Genomic DNA, 22,071 nt, shown 5'->3' on the forward strand with positions numbered 1-22,071 from the left:
ATAAAAAAGTACATGCCACAGCAAGAGTTCACCAGAATGCCGAAATAACAATTAAAACGGTATTATACAGGTATGATAAGCTAGCCCAGAATAAATTTCGTGTGTTACTTACAAATAACAACTTTGCTTAAACAATCTCTTATATGAATATATGGAAGAAGCTGATCTGATGCGACATAATGTCGTATGATTATAATTAAAAGAGAAGACAATCTTAAAAACATGAAATGTGGGGGACCTTCTAAAAAGCAAAGCTTGTATTGTATAGGTCGCGAGATGAAAATGTTTTAGTCTTACTAAACAAACAATATAATAGCAAAAACTATTAAAGGAAGGAGTGGGACGTAAAGGAAAGAGAGCAAAAAGAGCAAGAGAAACAAACAACACAAATACATTACAAAATAGCGAGATGGCCACCTGTAATACACTTACAAGATTCCTCGTCACCCGAGCAACATAGTTACGTAACTGTAACAACGTGCAAGATGCACATGATACATGATAATTCATGAATTCAGGAATAGCCTTGACATGAAGGACTCTGAGTTTGTAAGATGAACGAAACGCAAACTCGGAATACCTACAGTAGTAAACAACGCATCTGATAAAGAAAAGGAAGTTGGAATGAAGTTGCATGTTATAAGTGAATAAACATAAGCCTGCACGAGGAAATCGTTTAGTTTGCGTTTGAAACAAATCTAGTGACAACGATTCAGTGATGTTAAAGTCAAGGCTATTCCAGAATGTCGGACCAGTGTGTACTATTGTCTTAAGTGCAAATGCAGATCTTACTAGGGAAAAGTGGAATGAGTTTCTCTTGTCTTGTTGGGTACAATATTATAAATGTTGTAATCATATGTGTTGGAAATGAAATAAAACAATACGAAAAATGATAAATAGTTGAACAAATTAACAGAAGGATAAACGCTTTCAATTTGAAATGATTAACAAAAAACAACAACAACAAACTTTGAATCACGCTTCACGCATCGACCCGGACTTAGTAAATCTCGTTCTTTTGCAATTGTATCTTAGTTTATATACCCTTGCTTTTACCCTTGCTATTATCCTTCCGGAATATCTAAGCACTTTACAATAAGATTTTAATTAAGGCCTGCAGATTTAAGCATATACCTTCACAGCTGCGAAAGAGGGAGAAATTGAGAGCGAAGCATAACAAACAAACAAACAAACAAACAAAAGACCCTGTACCTATCAATTTGTAATAAGTACTGCCTGTCTCTTTGTTTTATGACTTTCTGTCTCTATGTCTGCCAGTTTGCCCTCCTTTCTTTTTCTTTCTCTTTCTCTCTTATGTGTTTTTGTTGTCGATTGAGATTATTATTTTGACCCACTCTCCCCTCTCGTCAGTTTGTTGCTCTCTCCTGTTGCTGTTGGTCTTGTTTCTATGCCGTTTCAGATCCCCTGTAATTTGCATCAATAGCTCCATTGTTACCCGCCAATGAATGCGCTCAGCATTTCCCCTGTACCGTCACAATCTCTCCCCTTCTCTCACTCCCCCACTCTCCCTCTCCCCTCTCTCTCTTTCTTCCATTCTCGCGCTCAATCCATTTCTCTACCTCCCCCTTCTCCTCTCCACCGCTCATACTTAGTCCCTAATTATTCTCGCCACCGTAGATTTCCTTATCAACATTATCTAATTAATATTCAGCGAGCGTGCACGGTTCTCTTCTGGTGGGACTCTTCGTGCGGGCCTGCCTTACAGCTGCGATCTCACGAAGATATCGAAGAGCGATGGCGGGGTCCGCGCGCCCAACCCTCTAGTTGATACACCGAGCAAGGGACGGTATAGTCTATTTTCAGTCGTCTTAGGTTCTGACGATTTGTTCAAAACTTGGTGTGTGAGTGTGTGCGTGTGTGTTTTAAATAATATTTCATTTGAATTTCAACGGAAAACGACAACCATCTCTCAAAGTTAAAGAGATCAACATTGGTATGACTGTTGACCGTATATACTGGCGCGACTTAAAAAAAGAGAGGACAAGGACAGTGAATTTTAAAATGGACACAAATAGACCATCAAAAGCACAAGAACATTCATATCATATATTGACATACATAAAATCTCAGTAAGAGCATCAAGCTGATTTGTATTAAAGTAGAAGAAAGACCCAGAAGAAAAATACCCAAAGATTTTTGTTGTTGTTGTTGAAAATTTGGGTAAAAAGAATAAACGGATGAAATAATTCGAAGCAATAAATACAACCAGTTAAGGTTATCTCTCCGTTGAAGACATTGGGCATGGCAAGGTATGTAAACGAGTTTGAGTTTCTTATGTTCCATTTATCTTTAATTTTCACTCATCAACTGTTTGACTCCTCTTTGTCCATGTAATGTTGTTGTCTCCATTCGAGGATAGCTCCTCCCCTCCCCCGCCCGAATATGCAAAATAACCATATCTAACAAACTAGTCACCTATCATATGGTTGACGAACTATAACTGAAATGAAATGCGCACAATATATGAGAGAATTTGCATTCTTTGGCTAAACAAAATAATATAAAACATTTGTATGCCCCATGTTTTGAAAACCAAATTGCATGTCTCAAATTAGTAGACCTACATCTGTATGCGTAAGTGTTGACTATTACATGCACATGTTGCTTCGTTTTCGTTGCTCTATAAAGGCACAATATCAGCCATTCATACGCGTGAGTTTATGTACAATGGTATGAGGCACAGAACCAACTAAAACTATTGTGAGTCTATAGGAACATTCACTCACAGTTGATGTAGGTGAAACTGCAGAAGGACTGACGATGTAATTTAGAGGATGTTATAAGATATGTCATTCAGAGTCTGTAGTCTTTTGCTTAAAGACGTCTTCTTTTCCAATCTTGAAAGCCATTTTATCCAGTTTTTTGTCAAGATGTCCTATGTCATATTCATGCCATTTTATAGTGACATTGTTGGCAGCACGATAGGAGAGTGACTTGAGCTGAGAATAATTTCCTCGGCTAGAAGATGAGAACAGTACCCGACCATGTGAGCGAGTTGTCGGAAAAGTGTCGTGACTGCTGCAGCCAGTGTGCGTCCGTGGGAGTCTGCCCCGATAAACCCACTGCCTCGGATTATAAAAAATAATAACGATAATACAAAAATGCTTCAAATGGTGTATTCGGAAGGGAAACAATAGCATTATTGTTTCACCGCCATCTTCCTAATGAGAAATGGAGCAAAACCAGAGGAAGGACTAGCGAAGAAGTATGATAGAGAACGAGAGGTGGAAAAACAGACAGAGCTATAGAGGAGTGAAGAAAGGAGAAATTGTTTGAATTGTTATATTCATGTATTGTGTGTGTGTGTGTGTGTGTGTGTGTGTGTGTGTGTGTGTGTGTGTGTGTCATTTCAGGGTGTGTGCATATTTCAGAGAGGAAGAGAAAGAGAGGGAGAGAGAGAGAGAGTGAGGGAGAGAGAGGGGGGAAGCTGGCTAGGGAGAAAAAGATTGTTATCGTGCATGAAGTATGAATGGCGAAATAATGCGCGATGTGAGACGGGCAAAATATTATGTAGTATAAGAAAAAGGTGGGGATTGAAAAATGGGATAACTCTTCTTTCTTTTTTTTTCAGAACCAGGACAGCGAGATGGAGAGTTGATGTAGGGACCATGGTTGATGCAAAGCGAGAGAGAAGAAAGGAGAGATTGAGATCAGTGTGAATTAGTGCATAAGAAATCAGTGTGTGTCTGTGTGTTTGTTTGTGTGCGCGCGCGTGTGTATGAATAATATAAGAATTTTGTGTATCAAAAATGACAGATCAATTCTCACAATAGAGACGAGATTTGGAGGTGGTTGAAACTTCACTAAAAAAGAAAGATTTGACGAAAAGACGAAATAGAGATATTATAACAGGAAAACAGATGGAAGAAAGGGGGAGCGATAACGCACGTTAAGTGTAATACTGGGACAATTTGATATGGAATCGAAGGATAGCACACAAATCGGCAGATTTCTCTCAAGTTGGGACTACATTCTCGTGTATACCATCTCAGTTTTTTTCTCTCCCCTAAAATGGTAGAGAGCCTGACGTATGGCCGACGACAACTCTTTGCCCCCCATCAACCCTTTTCCCGCCTGAAAGCAAGACTGAAGTCAGTCACCAGAGCGGATCGTCACCGATCGCTCGAAGGAGCGCTCGGCCCAATCAAGGAGGTATCGCACGTACACCTCCTTGTCTTAATCAGGGCGCCCTAATACCGCGCAGTGCTGGTATCCGTCATTGACGATTGAGATCCATTCATAAACCCTCTGGGTGCCACTCTGCATCACCTGCTCATGGGTTTGTGTGTGAAATCGGCGCACGTTTTATTCATTGGCATAGAAAGTGTTTACAATCATCCAGCTGATCTTTGGCTGATTGGGATAGCACAAATCTCATGACGTCAGCGACGAACTCTTTTTCCTCTCGGAAATTTGCTCCGGGAGCACCAGCCAGTATCCGCCCCGCCTTTTACGGCATACTACGACAGATGACAGGTAGGAGAACAAATAATGAGAGATACAAACAAAGAAACAAACCAACATCGTTTACCTACGCTGCCTTTATTATGACTGCAGCATAAATCTGAAATACGACGCATTTTGGTCACATATCCATCAATTAAAGACGATTAGGGGACGGTGGCTACCGCATGAGCTATTGGTATTTGAATGTGCGACAACATGTGATGTAAAAAAGAATATGAATGATGAAAGATGTCATATTCGCAGACGACATCCCGATATCTTGACGTAAGCTGGATCGTAGATGGAACCACGTCAAACCACCTCATTCATACTCCAATTCAAAGGCAAGCATGACTAAGCTCTAACCGTTGGTGCGCACCAGGCTAACGGCACTGGGACATGTTGTTAAGCGAGCGAGCGGGAAAAAGAATATGCTGCAACGTACTGACATTCACTTTTTTATTATTCTCCCGTGCCTTTCTAAGCTGTCATCTCACCTGTGACAGGTTCTCCGCTCTCTGAGAGATATTGCTTATGAACGGTGTCAAAATTGAGCGGATTACTTATACCGCACTAACCATGCCAGTTGGAATATCGTCGTGAGCACGAGGGACCCGCGTACAATTTTGCTTGCATTGAGCGCGCAAAGTGGTCGGCCGAAAGATTTCTGCTCCCTAAGTGCTCGATATGTCTCCCTGAAATTTGTTCAGTAATTTCATCAGGACCGACGGGGGGAGAAAAACTGGGGAAGCTGCCGTTTGGCCAGGAGAGGTGTATCGTTTGCTTTATCGCGGCATTATCGAATTCATATTGACGGCCCGTGCCGGGACGCAGGAAAGCGCCTATCCCATTTGCTAAAGGTGTTTGCATGTTCGCTGCCAGACGTATCCGTACGCAGTTGCACCCTGAGCGACCGCTAATGAAATACTTCAACACTACTTGCGTGTCAGCAGTGCCTTGTGAAAATCCAAATCTAGCCTTCATAATTATCATGTGCCTCTGTAATTGTGTGTGGAAATTTCTCAGCCTCACCCAGAGCAATGCTTTTTTTTCTCTCTCTCTCTCCACGAGCGTAATTGTATGGAAAGACAGCTAGGCGAGCTCGATGAGTAGCGAGACATCAGGCGGGACACAATCACCAGCGCGGCTCTATAATCAGGTGTACCACGCTGTGCACGAGCCCATTTTTTGAGCCGAACGTGAGTGACGCTGCTCGTTGCCATAGCAACGAGGTGCCGCTGACTCTAAACGGGACCCAGTTTAATAGCGCGATTACTCCTCAACCGCGAGAGATTCCAAGTTCACTTCATTTGCCTTGCCTGCCTCCTCCTCTCTCCTGCTTCTTCTTCCTCCTCCTCCTCCCCCTGCTCGAGCCTTCGGTCCGGCAGAATTATGGAGAGTTGCGCGAGAAAGAGGGTGAAGCTTACGATCATGAATACGGCCTCTGACACCAGCAATAATGGCGAACAGAACCCTCAGATCATCGGGGAGAAGCAGAGCTCCGGAGAGAGACTCGAGGGCGAGGGGGAGATCGAAGGGACCATCCCGCCTGCCCAGTACTGCAGGTGGGTGGAGAAAACCTACGGCGACAGCGGGAAAACCAAAACTGTGACCCGGAAGAAGTACAATCGCATCGTGGCTGTGTTAAAGGGCGAGGAACTTCCGTCGGCGGAAAACGGCCGATTTCGGTTTTGGATTAAAGGGAAGAATTTCAAACTTGCTCCGGCTGAGAGGGGGCAGCCAGACTTCGAAAAGGAGGTGCTCTACGTTCCGGTCAAGTCAACGGTAAGTTCAGTGTGTTGAAAATGGTGAAACGTAATCTCAGCTCAGATAGCAAAGTGCTATCGTTCATGTCCAGCTACTGACTATACCATTCTCACCACAGCTCATATCTTTCCCTCGTGGCAAGAAGGCCTTTAATTGATACCCGTTAGTCAAGTTCTGTGTCCACCAGACAGTATTGCTTATGCCAACTGTAGGGAGCATCATCTTTACATTGTATGTCTTCGTTATCTATCTACAAGGCAATGGCAGTCATTTATTAGAGGAATCGCTCGGGTCCCGTATAGACATAATGTGCTCGTGATTATTGTCCGCAATCACGATTCGCGTCCTGAATGTACTTCAGCATCATGATTATTATGATAATTCATAATCACCATGAATACGGCACAATAGGGCAGCACACATCATTGCTTTTAAACGAGTCATCAAGAAAAACGACAACAAAACCCCTAAAACAAAGAGGAGATTATTCAATCAAAACTGGAGGGTCCTCGTCGGTTACTTCTAAACTTTAAGGCGGTGTGTCCTAAACAGAAATGGCGTTGGCTATTCTCCTGCAGAATGCTATCTACACTGTCATGTTACCTTCATTGCGTTGTCTGCCTATCCGCGTGAAATTTTGAGAGCTTGAAGAAAAAGAAAAGAATGTAGAGTAGGTCTTGTCCATCCCCATTCAATACGCGTTTCTTTAGCAGTTGTTCAGAGCACCTCATTTTTACTCGCACGCAGAATTTTAATTGTAATCGTGGCTCAACCTGAGGTTTAATCGAAAATCTGCATCACAGAATATGGGCGTGGAGGACAGTCCCGAGAAAACTCAGACGGGTATCTATGGGAAATGTGCGTTATAGCAAGTTCAGTCCGACCTCAATGGGTTAAGATGAAATTATCATGTACGACGTGATGGCACAGTCATTGATAATTATCTTTGTTTTAGCTCTTTTCCTATAATACGCGACAATAAAAATCACACCAAACTTTGCACATAGCCCATTTCGTTTCTGAGTGCAATGGGTTGATTATAGTTGGTCATTGCTCTTGCCCAATATTGGTGAGTTTGACCAGGTAGGTCACTGACAATATTCATCCCACCATTGTCGATATTCAGTTCTGATGATCCAGTGTTGGTTAAAGTTATCACTCTTCCAGTATTGATCGATGCTATAAGAGCAATTCCCGAGTTCCCGATACACGACAAGCACGGACACTTGTAGTTTCACTTGATTGGGGATTCCAATAACTCCCGAAACAAAAAGAAAAAAATATCCTATTCAAAGAATCTCAGGAGGCATCAAGCATTCTTTGTGATTATGATGTGATCATAGAGCTACTGTAACAGTGTAGTTCCATTGTGTGACATTTGAAATGTATGGTCTTTGTCTCACGTAAAGCTAAGAATGCGGGTGTGGCAGCACTAGGTCATCCTTTCAGGACCCCTGTTCACACCCTAATCAGAAAAAAAACAACAGTATCATCAAACACAATGCAGCTAAGACTTGCGCGCAACAGGTGATCGACAAATTTACAGTCTGTTGTAATGCGTTCAAGAGAAAAAAAAAAACTCCGCTAACACACACACACTCACACACACACACAAAAGCACACACACACACAAACGAACTTTTAAAAGCAACCGAAATAAAACGCGCATGAAAACGATTAATTTTGCACGCATCGCATTTTTGGTTGTCTTCATTTTTCTATGGGGTAATGAGATACATACCTGCTGTACGTTTAAGGAAAATAAAGCTCTGTACATGTATAGTAAGCGTTGCTCCAAAAAACCTGTCATTTTATTATTTATGGAAGCAAAGCAAGATGGATATGAAATTACTTAAATGAATGTCAAAGGGCAAGGTTCAGTCGAGATGATCTGACCTGAAGGGCGTCCTGCTACTAACTTTCAGTTTTTTTTTCTTTTCTCGCAAAATTTATTTTTCTTGCCTGTGGAATTAGTATACCATAATTAGAAATGATCGATGTTTGTATGCCATTAGTTGAAATCAATAAAACATGTAAATAAAAAAAACAACTTATAGAATTATGATGTCATGGACGTAAATACATAGAGACAGTTGCACTTTTCGAATGATTGGTATAGTAGTAACAAGGGTGATGACGAGGAAGACAAAACAATGATAATACCAGTTGTATTTGAAATCATTCTTTGTTGTGTCATTATTATCAAAATCATTGTAATTATTGTTATTACTTTCATTATCATCATCATCATCAGAAGCAGCAGCATCATATTTCGCTATTCTTCTTCTTCTTATCATTATTATTACTATTATTATTATTATTTCTACTACTAGTACTACTACTACTACTACTACTACTACTACTACTACTAACTACTAGTAGTAGTAGTAATATCAGTTTACTGATCAATATTACTATAATACTACACATCATAACATTTGTGTAGGTTTCTTTACCCAAGGAGACCTCGATACTCCATTTCACTTTCACTTTCAGTTTATTTTTTTTTTTCAGTCACAGCAATTTGGGTCAACCAAGCTGTTCTTATGGAAATCCGTGAAGAATATAAAAGAAAAGCAAGCTTACAATAATAATAGTAATTTAGTGACATAACCCAAGTTACAGAAGAAAAGAAAACTACAACAAATACAAATATCTAAACTAACATTAAAGGTCCAGTTTACCTTTGGGAGCAGTGATTTTAAAAATTTGCAAAATATCACATTTGATGCTTATGTGTAGATTTGTTGTATCACAAAACATCCTACCATATGAAATTATCGCAAGAAAGCCTTAAATATGAGGATACATCACTATTTTTCTTAATAAACCACAACTGTAGATGGTTTAGTCTGGAAACATTTTTTATTATAACCATTGTTCACATTTTGTTTATTTAACAATATTCAACATCGATTATACGAATTCAAATTTTTATAGTGGTTGTGTCTATTCCTAACTCACATTTTGGAACTATTTTAAAGCACTAATGATGGTGTTTTGTTTCATCCACCAATGGCAAATTGTGTCTTTAAACTAGATCGGTTCGGTTAAAGTAACATGGAAATATTATTAAGAGGTGGTTTTAAAATGGACAAGGAAAGCTTAAAATCATTTCAAAGCATGAGTTCGAACCAGACGACATGATTGGTCAATCATTGCCAAGTACGCATTTTTATTGACAAGACTGACATGGCTGGTGAAACAGTCTAGTTCAAGGATTTCTGAGCTGGGCAGAATTCGAATTCAAGACCTGCTCCTTCAAGGCACTCAGCTTTATAAACCACTGTGGTAGTTACAGAAAACAAGGAAAACTGACTTATTTTCAAGAGAAGGTTGCAAGACTTTAACCCCGTTGCTAATAGGAATACCTGGGAAAAGCCCTAAACAAAGCAAGTCCTTGCCGTACCACGTGAGTATTTCACAGCGTGGCATGAGACCTGCATAGGCAATTGACGGCCTTTGTCACAAAGTGGACTTTTCGCTGCCCTGGCAGACTTGCAGATTGTCAAAGAATTTCTAATGATATCAGCAAAATGTAATAATGACAATATATAATTTAGACAATAAGAAGAAGAAGGAGAAAGAAGAGAAGATGAAAAAGAAGTGTAGCAATGCAGCAGCAATTTCTGGTCGAGATATTATGATATTAACAAGGACAATTGCCCTTGTAAAGAGCTGTTTGGAAAGGGATTTCTTTTTCCAGTTGTTGCGCACTTTCGGTCATAAAAAATATGGATCGTTTTCTTTCTTTAATGCGTACGAGTACGGTCGTGCAAAGGAGTCAAATCGCAGTATAATAACTTTTTGAAGACCACCGCACTTGAAAGACAGAACAAAGAAAATAATACTAACAACAAAGGGAAGAAGAAGGGCGGAGGCAGAAGAAGAGAAGAAGAAATTTAAACATGCCCTACTTCTACTTTCGCTTCCCTGCAAGTTGGTGTCGAGCCACTGCCGACACGAATAGCAATGTGTGGGCCTATATAGGCACAAAGTTTAACTGGGTGGAATTGAATTCCTTGAGGGTGACAGTCACGAGATATTCTGTTCAGGTGGCGCAGTGTCGCTGTGTACAATCACTACGCCCAAGAAGACCTGTAGGTAGGTACACGCTATTGGTTTAATTGCGTGTTTGTGTGTACCTACAGGTACGCTCCGTTTGCGTCCTACAGAACGTATTCCTAATCCTAGGTATCCCAATATTTTTTGAAGAACACAATGAACATTCACATCTATTTTCAGTATCCTCTGATTGATGTCATAATATATTGTTACACCACACTGAAGCGCTCTCTATATAAGAGTGAAAATGTGTTTTATTTATTTTTTTCTCTCTCCTGATATTTTGTTGTTGCCTACATACATTTTGAGTAAGGTTCACTGCCTTTGATATACGCTGTACGGCGTTTTGCAAATGTCAGACGTGTATGATATACATTGCGATTAACAGGTGTAAACACACTTACAAGTGCATTGTTAGGATCAGCGTTTTCCCCCAATACACCGTTTATCATATTCTGCAGTTTCTTATAGGGAAAAGCACTGATCCAAATAATTCACAAGTGTGTTAAGAGTTCTTATCTCCATACCGCCACTGATTTTCTTTGTTTTGTTTTTTGTGCATATATATATATATATATATATATATATAGAGAGAGAGAGAGAGGGGGGGGGGGAGGGAGAAAGAGAGAAGGGGGATAATAAAATATTTAGGAATATGGAAGACCATAACATTTATTTAAACCATACTTTCCAGCCACACAAAGTAGTTTAATCAGTATGCGGGATGCACCATTGTGATTGCGTTTTAGTGAATGAAATTCACATTCACCAGCGTATAATAATCATTTCTGGGGTGTCTTAGACCAAGTGATCTGTTTGTTAAATGGATACATGAACTTATGGTTCTAAAGCAACTAGTTTTATTTAAAGTAAAGATGTGACCCGTGCTTTCTCGAGAATTCCCTCAACACAATTCAAGTGCATTTGACCCAGTTCTTAAAATTGTCAAACCACTCTGAAACAATAGAAACAATACACACAACGACCAGCAAGAACTCATCGGTTTTGTGTGTGTGTGTTCGAGTGTGTGTTCATGTTTTCATGTTCTTTTTTAATGTCTTAATTTAAACATCTTTAAGCAGTCACCACTGTGAAGAGGCTTTACCTAAGGTCATATCCACAACAAAAGTGTGTAAATGTATTGCTGCTTATCAGAATCTACAGGTGTTCGTATACAACGAATTTGCACATAAATTATTTTCAAAAAATAAATTATGCTTTTCATACTAGAATCACAGCTTTTTCAGTAATCAATAGTCAATAAAGCTATGGTGAGACCAACCATAATTATGTCTATACCCCCACTCTTAGCACAATTTTTGTGAAGACATATTTCAGTTCCAACTCTTCACTGTATCGATATTTGTCTGTTTTAAATCATGAGATAAATTTCCGATATTCATCGCTTTATCTTTTGAAGCTGTGAGAAAAAATAAGTGGAATAGTTCGAGGAATCTTATACTGTTCCAGCCTGGTCTCGTTGATATAATCTGATTGCATTTAAAGTCAAACTACAGCACATACAATAGACACTACCAACTTTGGACATGTTGGACAATATTTTAAAAGGGTATGGAGGGATGAGGCATTTGGAAATTGAAGTCATTGGAGGAATGGAGGACTGCCGGTTTTGTCAGCGTGTGAAAACTCTGCACTAGAATTGACATTGGCACGATAGGTATACGAGGCACTGATTCTACGACAAACACGAAACAAATTGGTGACGTGTATTGCTTGCAACGCGAACAAATATCCTATGGTCTCCATTGGAAAGACAGAAACACTGACAAACTGTGCGTGTGGCAATCTATTTTTTTGTTTTTTTTATGGTAGTAGATACTAAACACTACCGTTTGGATAAAAAAAATCATACGAATATGCTTTCCTGCCCATTCAGTCTTCTCTACACAACTGTTCGTATTGGTGAGTCAAAATAAATAAGGAATCCATGCAAGTTATTTCACTGCGGGTCTAAGTAGAGGGGGAAAAAAGAAATGTGTTTGCGTCCATTCCTGCGATGGGACAATGTGTGCATTATCACTCGTGGCCTAAGTCTTTATTGCCAAACCCTAGTTTTTTTTCCACCCTATGATTGATTTTCCTTCGCACAAAGATGGCGATAGATACTTGCAACGAGTCGTGCAAGGGTATTTTCGCCCGTGGAGGCGCCACAGTTGAAATGGGACCTCCCTCTGTTTTTTCCCCCGCCTTTGTCTCGGTCCTTTGCAGGGCAGGGTGGGTCCCGGCGTGGCTAGAGCTGGCTGCTTGCTCGTGCAGGCTCCAAATAGACCGGGGCAGTGTTTACCCACTGAGCCCCGTGCGGCTCGGCTCCCGTCACCCCTCGTCTGAAATTGAGACGGGTCTCGGGTTGTGCCATTACAAACGAAGCTTACAAACATTTGGGTAAGCGATACATCGCGGTGAAACTTGCACGGCGTATCAGGTATCCTCGCCCCGCCGTCGGTCGAGCGGCCGGGCGGCCGAGTCGTTTTTTCCCCCGCCGGAACTCGGGCGTTCAGCCCGTCCAAGAGGAAGAGGAAAAATGCAACCTCTTCTCCTATAGCTTTACCCAGGCTTCCCCCTATTCATGTCCGTTAATATGCAGCAGGAGGCTTCTGAAAAGCAGAGCGGCCAGATTACCAACTGCAATTGTTCGCTTGATTTGTGTATTGTCGATGTGGCTGTTGTACTGGGAGGGAGAAACATGTAAGAGTGACTTTTCACCCCTGTTTCCAGAGGTCTGAACGAAATACTGTTGCTGGGATGGATAACAGTGTCAACGCGCACGCGTGACCATTCCTCGAGCTCCATCAAACAAAACGCCGCGTCACCTCACTATTCAAAAATACACGTTATGAGTCACTACGCTCGCCCCACATTTGCACCGAACTGTCACTTTAATTCAATTCAGTTTAATTGAAATCAAGTCAATTCAGCTTTTCTTTGTTTTTTTTTCCTCGCAGCCGAACACAGTAGAATAATTATAAATCTGATCAATGATGATACAATCAGCAGAAAGTAATAATGTTCCTGTCATAGGGTACCTATGAACAGATAAACAAACAAACAAACAAACACATGTAATCTACTGTTGTTTCCACAAACATACATACCTTCGCTATCATCATCACCATCATCATCATCACCATCATCTTAATTTGTATATGCCACCCCTTTGGCATGGCAACAAAGGAGGGTGTGGCGGGCATAAAGATGTGAAGATGGATGTTGGGACCCTGAGGAGGGATGACCAAGGTGGAGAATTGGAATGTAGAGAGGTTACTCTAGGGGATGGGAAGAGGATGAGTGCTGTTGAGAGTGGTATAAAATGACCAGGGTGGTTTCTTTTGGCTCGTCGTAAGGTGAGGTGAATAGAATGTAAGCAGGCAGATAGTGAACGGAGGTTGCGGAGAAATGGATAAGAGGGGCACCGAAGAAAGACGAAAACATGTGACTTAACAACTTGGGAAGGAGAATTGGCAATCCTAAAGGAAGAAGTGAAGCACTTTGCTACCCCAGCAATCATGATTGGGACAGACTGGAAAAAAGAAGAAGTGGTAGAAAAGAAGAAGAAGAAGAAGAAGAAGAAGAAGAAGAAGAAGAAGGAGGAGGAGGAAGAGGAGGAGGAGGAAAGGGGGAGAAAGAAGACGGAGAAAAGGAATTCAAACAGATTTAAAAAGGACTGGAGAGCGAAGAGGAGTAAGAAGAATTTGAGGAATAGGAAGAGGAAGGAAAAAGAGGAAGAAGAAGATGATGATGAAGAAGAGGAAGGGGAAAAAGACGAAGAAAAAGGCGAATACCATGAAAACCATCATATCCAATATCTTTCAGCCTGCGACGTTGCAAGGGATGGGAGTCACCTTTTCATTCAATTTCTGTAGCTCTTCCGTTGGCCTTCACCTGTACGTCCAACTGTATCAGATGGACGAGGAGAGCTAGCGGTGTCGAAAGTTTAACCCTGTCCTTACCGCGCATAGTATGATCTCCACTGTCCTGCAGTGGTGTTGATGGTCCTAAAAGGGTTCAGCAGGCAGTGACAGGGTTAACAGTCACTGCGGTTGACACCAGTCACGCCAGTCACGCCAGTCACGCTAGAGGTGGCCCGGGGAGAGTGGGCGGGGTCAGTAATGCTCGATGTGTTGCTGGAGCTTCATAGTAGCACCATTACATGGTGTGTCCAATTGCTTTTTGAAATTCCATGGTGTGATGTCCGAAACGGCATCCCATCTCCTGCCACTACAATCAACGTCATCTATCCACCTATCTATCTATCTATCTATCCACCGATCTATTTATCTATTACACTGGTCCCAACTTTAGACACACTCGATTATCATTGGGAAGGACTAGCTGATTCGATGTTCTTCTTGAGCGATTGTACAAAATAGAATATGTCGTCGGCGTTTTCACGAACCGACGCTATTTCGTTTTTGAGCGAAAATGCAATTCTGAGAAAATCGCGTTTAAAGATCTCACAAGTTTTAGACAACGTTTTCAATGACTTTTCCTGTCTTGTGTGTGAACATTTTGACAGGGTGATGAGAGTGGAAGTTGTTCTTCCTATCCATAGTGTAATTTTAGTGTGAATTCAAAAAATTTACGATATTTCAGTCTTCAAACTCACTGCGTCGGTTCGTAAATCCATCGTTTCTTGCGCGCACCATAGGTTATGTACTTAAGCGCGGGTCTCACGAACCGACGTAGGTTGTATTACGCCGGTTCGTGAGACCCGCGCTGTAGGGCCTGTACAATAGGTAACGTGCAATATGCGTGTATTTACGAACCGTCGCTATTTCATTTTCGTATGTGTTTACATACAAATACTATTAGGGCTATACCTGCTTATCAACAATAACCTTATTAATTGAAATTAATTGTCATGTAATGATTGTTGTGATGATTACAATACATTTAGTGATAATTAAGATGATAAATACAAGCCAGTTTCTCTTAATTGTTCTAAAAAGAGTGTTGTCATTGTTTTCATCTTCATTTAGTACACGCATGTATTGTTATTATAGCTGTGGTTGATCGTTCCAAAGATTTCTTTGCCCCCCCCTTTTTTTGTGGATATATTATTATTTAACACTTTTGCATTTGGACATCTATCATTTGGTAATACATGTACTCTGTATACTGTGTTTCATATTTTTTACTTTTTACTGTTTTTTTAAACTTAATTAACTTACTTTTTCATTTTTTCACATTATTTTTAATTCAAATTCAGTTCACTTCTTTCATAATACATTGTAATTATGAATGTTTGTTCTAAGATGAGGGATACCGCTAAATCTTGGGAAAAAGACGTGCCAGTCAGTAATAATTACTTGTATTTACTCATCTTTCATACTCATGCATGCACTCTGTTATTTCTTTCTCTGAAATAATATATTAATTTCTTTATTTCTTATTATTCCACATATTTGTGACATTTACTTTGTCACAATTTTTATCAGTGTCATTATTGTCATTTGGCTCGCATGCGAATTCACTCATAATTCCTCATTTTCCATCTTTCTCTTTCCTGCTCAACAGATTCTATGATAGCTGCACCTGATCATATAAAAACATAAAACTCATCCTGCATGCACTCTTCGAAACTGATAAACTCCTAAAAATACATAAATATCAACACTATCAGAATTTCAAGCTTCATTTTAAATATATAATAATGGTCATGTTTTATTATGCCTTTTGCAGCAATATATTGAAGAGGTACATTATGTAATCGAAGAAACATAGGTCCTCAATAAAATATCAAATTTGAATTATTCAGAGATGAGTAATGACAATGGGAAGGATAACAATTGTGGAAGAGCTCCATAAATCAATACATATCTAATGGCAAATGGAGATTGAATCAAGATTCAAGAATATGTGTAATTCAAGTTCATTATTATATCAGTTCTTGTGTGTTCACAAAAAGAGGAACACAGTTCGAACATGCACACCAAATCTTACATCGTACATTTACAGCTATAGAGTGCGGACGGAACATATACAAGAGAAAGAATAACATTCTCAAATTAATATATCAAGCATAACTATGTATATGAACACACAAAGATGTTGCTGCATATGCATGAAGCTTGAGAGTGCTGCAACACCCATATGCTCAGATAAAAACTTGATGTATATCATACATAAGAGAAGAGGTACTGCATGTACATGTAGTTACACTATTCACAGGACAGTAGAGAAAAAGCACGAGAGAGAGAGGGAAATGGGTGTCTAAAATAGGTCGATGTAAGGAGTGCCAAGCCAATTAAGTCTCTAATAGAAGTCATACATATATAAGGAAACAAATTAATCACAACATAAATGATCATGCTCATGTTAACCAATAATTAGCATCTAAAAATGTGTGTAGAAAGCCCATAATATCAGCCTTTCGCCCCGTAGGCTTGTTACATATGAGAAAAGAGAAATTTTGGCCGACCCCCCCCCCCTCCCTGTGAATCCTTAATCCACCAGTACTATAAACACATTCTGAGAATGTGTTTTAGTACATGTACTAGCAAATTCACAAGAGGGGTGGGGAAATTCAGCCAAAATTGTGTGTGGCTAAAATAATTAAAAAGAAAGGTCATCAGCAAAACTACGGGGTGGATGCAGACGAATTTTCATGTGATGACTAAAAAAATGCAGCTAAAGGAAAAAAAAAAAGACGGCGGAGAGGGGCCAAGGCTAATTTGACTCCCCTCCCCCCCCCCCCCCACCAAAAAAAACAAACAAACAAACAAACACCACTGTTTTACAGCACCTTTAAAGGACTCTTAATTTTTTGTTTGTTAAAAACAAACGTCTCGAAGTAAAGAATTCCATATTGTAGGCGAAATGTAGACCGATACAGTGTATAAAGTGTACATCCCAAGCTATTAAAGAAAAAAAAAACAGATTATGAATATCATTTAAAGTAAGAATTTCAGTGTGTTTAATCATCTTTAGTTGAGTTGCAAATGACATGTACATATTTAATAAGAGCAGTAAAGTTCGAAGCGCCCCCAAGCCCTTCTATACTTAATTATTCATGTGTAAAGGTAGCGCCAGGGCACTCCGGTGGTCTAGTGGTTATGACGCTGGTCTAGTAATCCAGAGGTCGTGGGTTCGAATCCTGCTTGGGCTGCCTGTGATTTTTTTTTTTTTTTTTTTCCCAGCAGCCTACAAACTGCACACTGCAGTTGCGTGCGTTACTACGGATGGAGACAAATGAATAATCTATTATTTCAATATACAATGTTTGACATCCTTATTGCAATCACTTTCTTTAATTGTAAATTTAGAGACATAATGAATTATTATTAAAAGAAATCAAATTTCTGTATTTTGTTGTGAGTTTGCATGGGAACATACACGTATCATAATTTACAATTTTAGTTAGATAAAGAACATCTTATAACAGAACTGTCTAGTGATGGTTGAATAATTATGTCAATTTGTTTTAAGTCCTATCAGTTACATGGAGTGCATGTTCCCATGTTTATAAGAATCATACGTGACACATTCAAGGTGGGTTGAAGACAACAAAATAATAAATAAAAGAATAAAGGAGAATAGAACTTAATCTGATTACAGCATCATCTAAATATTGCCAATGTACACTTAGAAATCTATCAAGATTTATCACAAGGTTATGATTACCACACAAAACCTTCAAGATTTATTATCATGAAATACATACCAATGAACACTTAAAAAAAAAATCTAACATTCCATATCCACATGAAGCTTTCCTTGATATAAATGTCTCTCTGTAGTGTTATTAAAGTGTAGCAAAATTGTAATTACGACATCACAGAATGGAATGCATTGTTTTCACCTTCAATCTTAGGATCTCCTTTCATGTTTCCACTTTACAATCACATTTCACTGTAGATATACCGTCCTTATGTTGTCGCCCTTCATCCCAATTTCTCCCTTCTATCCTATCTGTAGATTGTCTTCTTTCCTAAGCCATTGTATTCACATTCCTTGATGATCAGCACGATGCTGTACTTTTTTCTTCTTCTCTGAAACAGTCCAGCTCTTCTCTACTGCATGGCATCAGTCATCTGAAAGAAAAGACAGAAATTAAGAACTTTCGATTAAAATCAAACATCATGATACAAGATACAACTTTCATTTTGAGAAAAAGAAATCAGCCAGCTAAACTGTAGTTGAAATTATTTTGCTCTATTTATATTAAACATAAAACAAAACGGTATACAGGATCAAAGAATGTCAAAAAAATACTGCTGTTCGTCTTTGATGCATATTCAAATTGTCTCGCCTTTTACATATTTTAATGATGCAAGATCTTATGTCTAGCACTTAGTAAGTCTCATGTAGAATTTAAATTATTATTCACATGAATAAATCTGCATGTCCTTGTAAACAAGGCATTGCTTTGAAAAAGCTGAATATTACTAATTGCATTTGGGAAACAGTCTACGACAATCAAACTTGTTTATTATCAGAGACTTTAACATCTTAATTAGACCTAGACTCTACATTACCATTGTATTCACATCCGTTGGTGATGTACACGACCCTGTACTTTTCCTTTTCTTTTCTGAGACAGTCCAGTTCTTCGCTACTACATGGCACCAGTCATCTGAAAGAAAAGAAAGAAATTAAGAACTTTTGATTAAAATCAAACATCATGGCACAAGATACAACTTTAATTTTGAGAAGAAAAAAAAATCAGCCAACAAAACTGAAGTTGAAATTATTTTGCTCTATTTATATTAAACATAAAACGAAATGGTAGGCCTATGCAGGATCAAAGAATGTCAAAAAATGCTGCTGTTCGTATTTGATGCATATTCAAATTGTCTCGTCATTTACACATTTTACTGATGCAAGATATTATGTTTAGCACTTAGTATGTCTCATGTAGAAATTGAATTATCATTCACATGAATATACAATGTAAATCTACATGTATTTGTAAACAAGGCATTGCATTGAAATAGCTGAATATTACTACATGTACCTGCATTTGGGAAACAGTCTATGACAATCAAACCTGTTTCTTATCAGAGACTGTAACATCTTAATTAGACCTAGACTCTACATTATCATTCAGCTTTTAAAGGTATTAACCATTCACCTATAAAACACTGGCATTGTCATGTGCATCATATTTCTTTGATACTGCACATATTTTCATGAAGTCTGCACAAGAATGCAAATGAAACACGTCTGCTGTTTGGTATTTATGAAAAAAAAACACTAACCCGGAAGTCCTTGGCCTTAGGAATAACACGTGGCGAGTTAGTAGGAATTGACGTTAAAATAGAATAAGAATAGATCTACTAAATAGGCCTTTGCCTCATGAATGTCTGGTCTAATTATAGACTAAGTGAAGTCTAGACCTTTCACTTTTAAGTTACCAGTGGTTCACAAAATTTATATTACATTGTATAGATCTAGACTACATCTAGATCTAGACCTAGATCTAGACATCTAATACTATTAGATCTTGGCAACTTTTGTCTTTGTGACACGAAATTAACACGTCACGGATGATATTGCGGCGATATCCAACAGGATGACAGTACCACTATTACTGAATCAGTAAGTTGACATAGATAACTAACATCAACTCGTTAACGTACGTTAGAGATGGCACCATATACAATAACCGGTGACACGGACACTGACAGATCTAACGACTACGTTTAGACTAACGTTAAAGAGTTAGACTCGCCATCTCAGTAAGTCGGCCAAAGACAAAGTCAATACAGGGCTAAGTCAGTGTTACTGTTATGTTAGGCCTAACAAATGTTAAAGGTTACTCGGTTAGGTTAGGTTTACCAGGACTCAAGAGTCCTGGTTAAATCAGTCGAGGGACATTTCTTAGAAGTCCTTCGATTCCAAGAATAAAAAGGGTGAAAGAACAAAGGGAAAAAAAGGAAAGAAGAAAGGACAAAAGATTATGTATGGCTGCTGTGGAAATCGACAGCGCTACTGTATCACTATCAATCACGCGTAAATATGTAGGCCTAAACGCCATTTGGTTGGGCCGCATTCACAAGTTTTAGGGAAAAAAAGCCCCACCGCTGTGCTTCAAAGGTACTCTACTCGAACTAACGTTAGACATAATGTCACGTATCTACACACAGTACGGTACTAGGGCTGAATTCACAAGTATACTATATTGACACTGCACTGTACAGGAAAGCCACCTAACCTGTAGAGTACTACTCGTAGTGTTTAGGTAGTATCACTAGACCACATACTGTCATAGATGACATCTACACCAACGCTGCACACTGGCACTGGTCCGACGGTCCCTGACCAGGAAAAATCACTGTTGGACACTGACCAGTAACTTTTTCAGGAATGGACCAGTAAAAATTGGGGGAAAAAATGGGTGGACTCTACCTACTATTACCACTAGTCTAGATGTAGATCTAGAGCTACACTATAGACTCTGTGTTAATTTGACTTGGTCTTAGACTTCAGCTGATCTTAGTTTTAGTAACTGGCATTACAAGTAAAGTCTTAACTTAGACTTTATAGTTAAACTTGAAAGTTAAAGTCTAACATGTCTAACTTTATTCTTTACTCTTCCTTTGAGTTTTACTTTTAGACTTTTTACTTCTTTTTTTAGTTTAGTAGGCCTACTTTGTCAATCTCATGATTTCATTTTCAACTCAAGTCAAGGCATAGCCATGAGTGTCTTCGAGACTTTGACATCCTGCATGTCTTGCACACAGACGTTACTACTACAGTACTCAGTAGTCTCAGAAGTAACGACATAAGTTGAAAAGAAACTAAAAATAATATGATTTGGGATCTAATTTGAAATTGGATGGCGTTTACAGACTAGGCTTCATAAGCATCACGCGATTGAATACATGGGACTACACTCTACCGCAATTAATGGTTATGGTAGTCCAACTGAAGCTGTTATTTTGAGCATGATTTTAATAGGATTATAGCTTACCATTCACTTCACTCGTGGACAGTGGGCTGGCTTAGGTCGTCATTCATCTTTCAGAAGGTTTGGTTCTCACTCTGAGATCTGGATTAGGGCCAAAACCTAATTCTAGGCCAGTAAGTTGAACAAAGCTCAAAATAATGCAACTGCGACGGTTCGTAAAACCCGCATTGCTCTTCACCCTAGCAATTCGGGTTTCACGAACCGGCGTACCTTTCCTGCGTCGGTTCGTGAAACTCCTTTTTCTCAATTTCTCGATATTTCGAGTACCGTCGTTTTTTTCTTTCTTTGATAAAATTAAGAATAATTAATTTTGTGATCTAAAATTTTGGGATTTGGTAGAGTTTTGAAAGCACTTTCATTTGGTACCAATATCTCGATTTTGAAAATTTTGACCAAAATCGAAATAGCGTCGGTTCGTGAAAACACCGACGATGTGTGTTAGAAGATCGAGGGGGTCGGATGGGAGTGCATGTCCACAATATCTGACAATACAATTGTATGTCATCTGAAACTGTGTAATCATAATTATCAATCAATCTACCTACCGATCAGTGTACCCATCTATCTATCTATCTGTCAATCTATCTATCTATCTATCTATCTATCTATCTATCTATCTATCTATCTATCTATCTATTACACTGGTCTCAACATTCGACACACTCAATTATCATTAGGAAGGACTACCAATAAGATGTTCGTCTTGAGCGATGGTACAAAATAAAATGTGTGTGTGTGTGGGGGGGGGGGGATGGAGGTGTTTGGTCGGATGGGAGCGCACATTCATACTATCTGACAATACGTCAACTGAAACTGTTCAAACACTTTAACATTAGATGTGT

The 22,071-nt window shown here is 39.2% G+C and overlaps 1 protein-coding gene across 1 annotated transcript in view; it reads left to right on the plus strand.

Annotated features, from left to right (window-relative positions):
- The first annotated feature begins 5,898 nt into the window (after positions 1-5,898).
- The window catches only part of LOC139732565 (nucleolar protein 4-like), a 138,143-nt gene continuing 121,970 nt past the window's right edge, over positions 5,899-22,071 (plus strand). Inside the window, exon 1 of the mRNA XM_071643418.1 lies at positions 5,899-6,252. Coding sequence (XP_071499519.1) covers positions 5,899-6,252 — 354 coding nt within the window. The remainder of the gene's footprint in view (positions 6,253-22,071) is intronic.

This window comes from Diadema antillarum, unplaced genomic scaffold, assembly GCF_040938485.1.
Source record: "Diadema antillarum isolate AM-2024a unplaced genomic scaffold, OU_Dant_1.0 seq00000435_RagTag, whole genome shotgun sequence".
Classification (NCBI taxonomy): Eukaryota; Metazoa; Echinodermata; class Echinoidea; order Diadematoida; family Diadematidae; genus Diadema; species Diadema antillarum.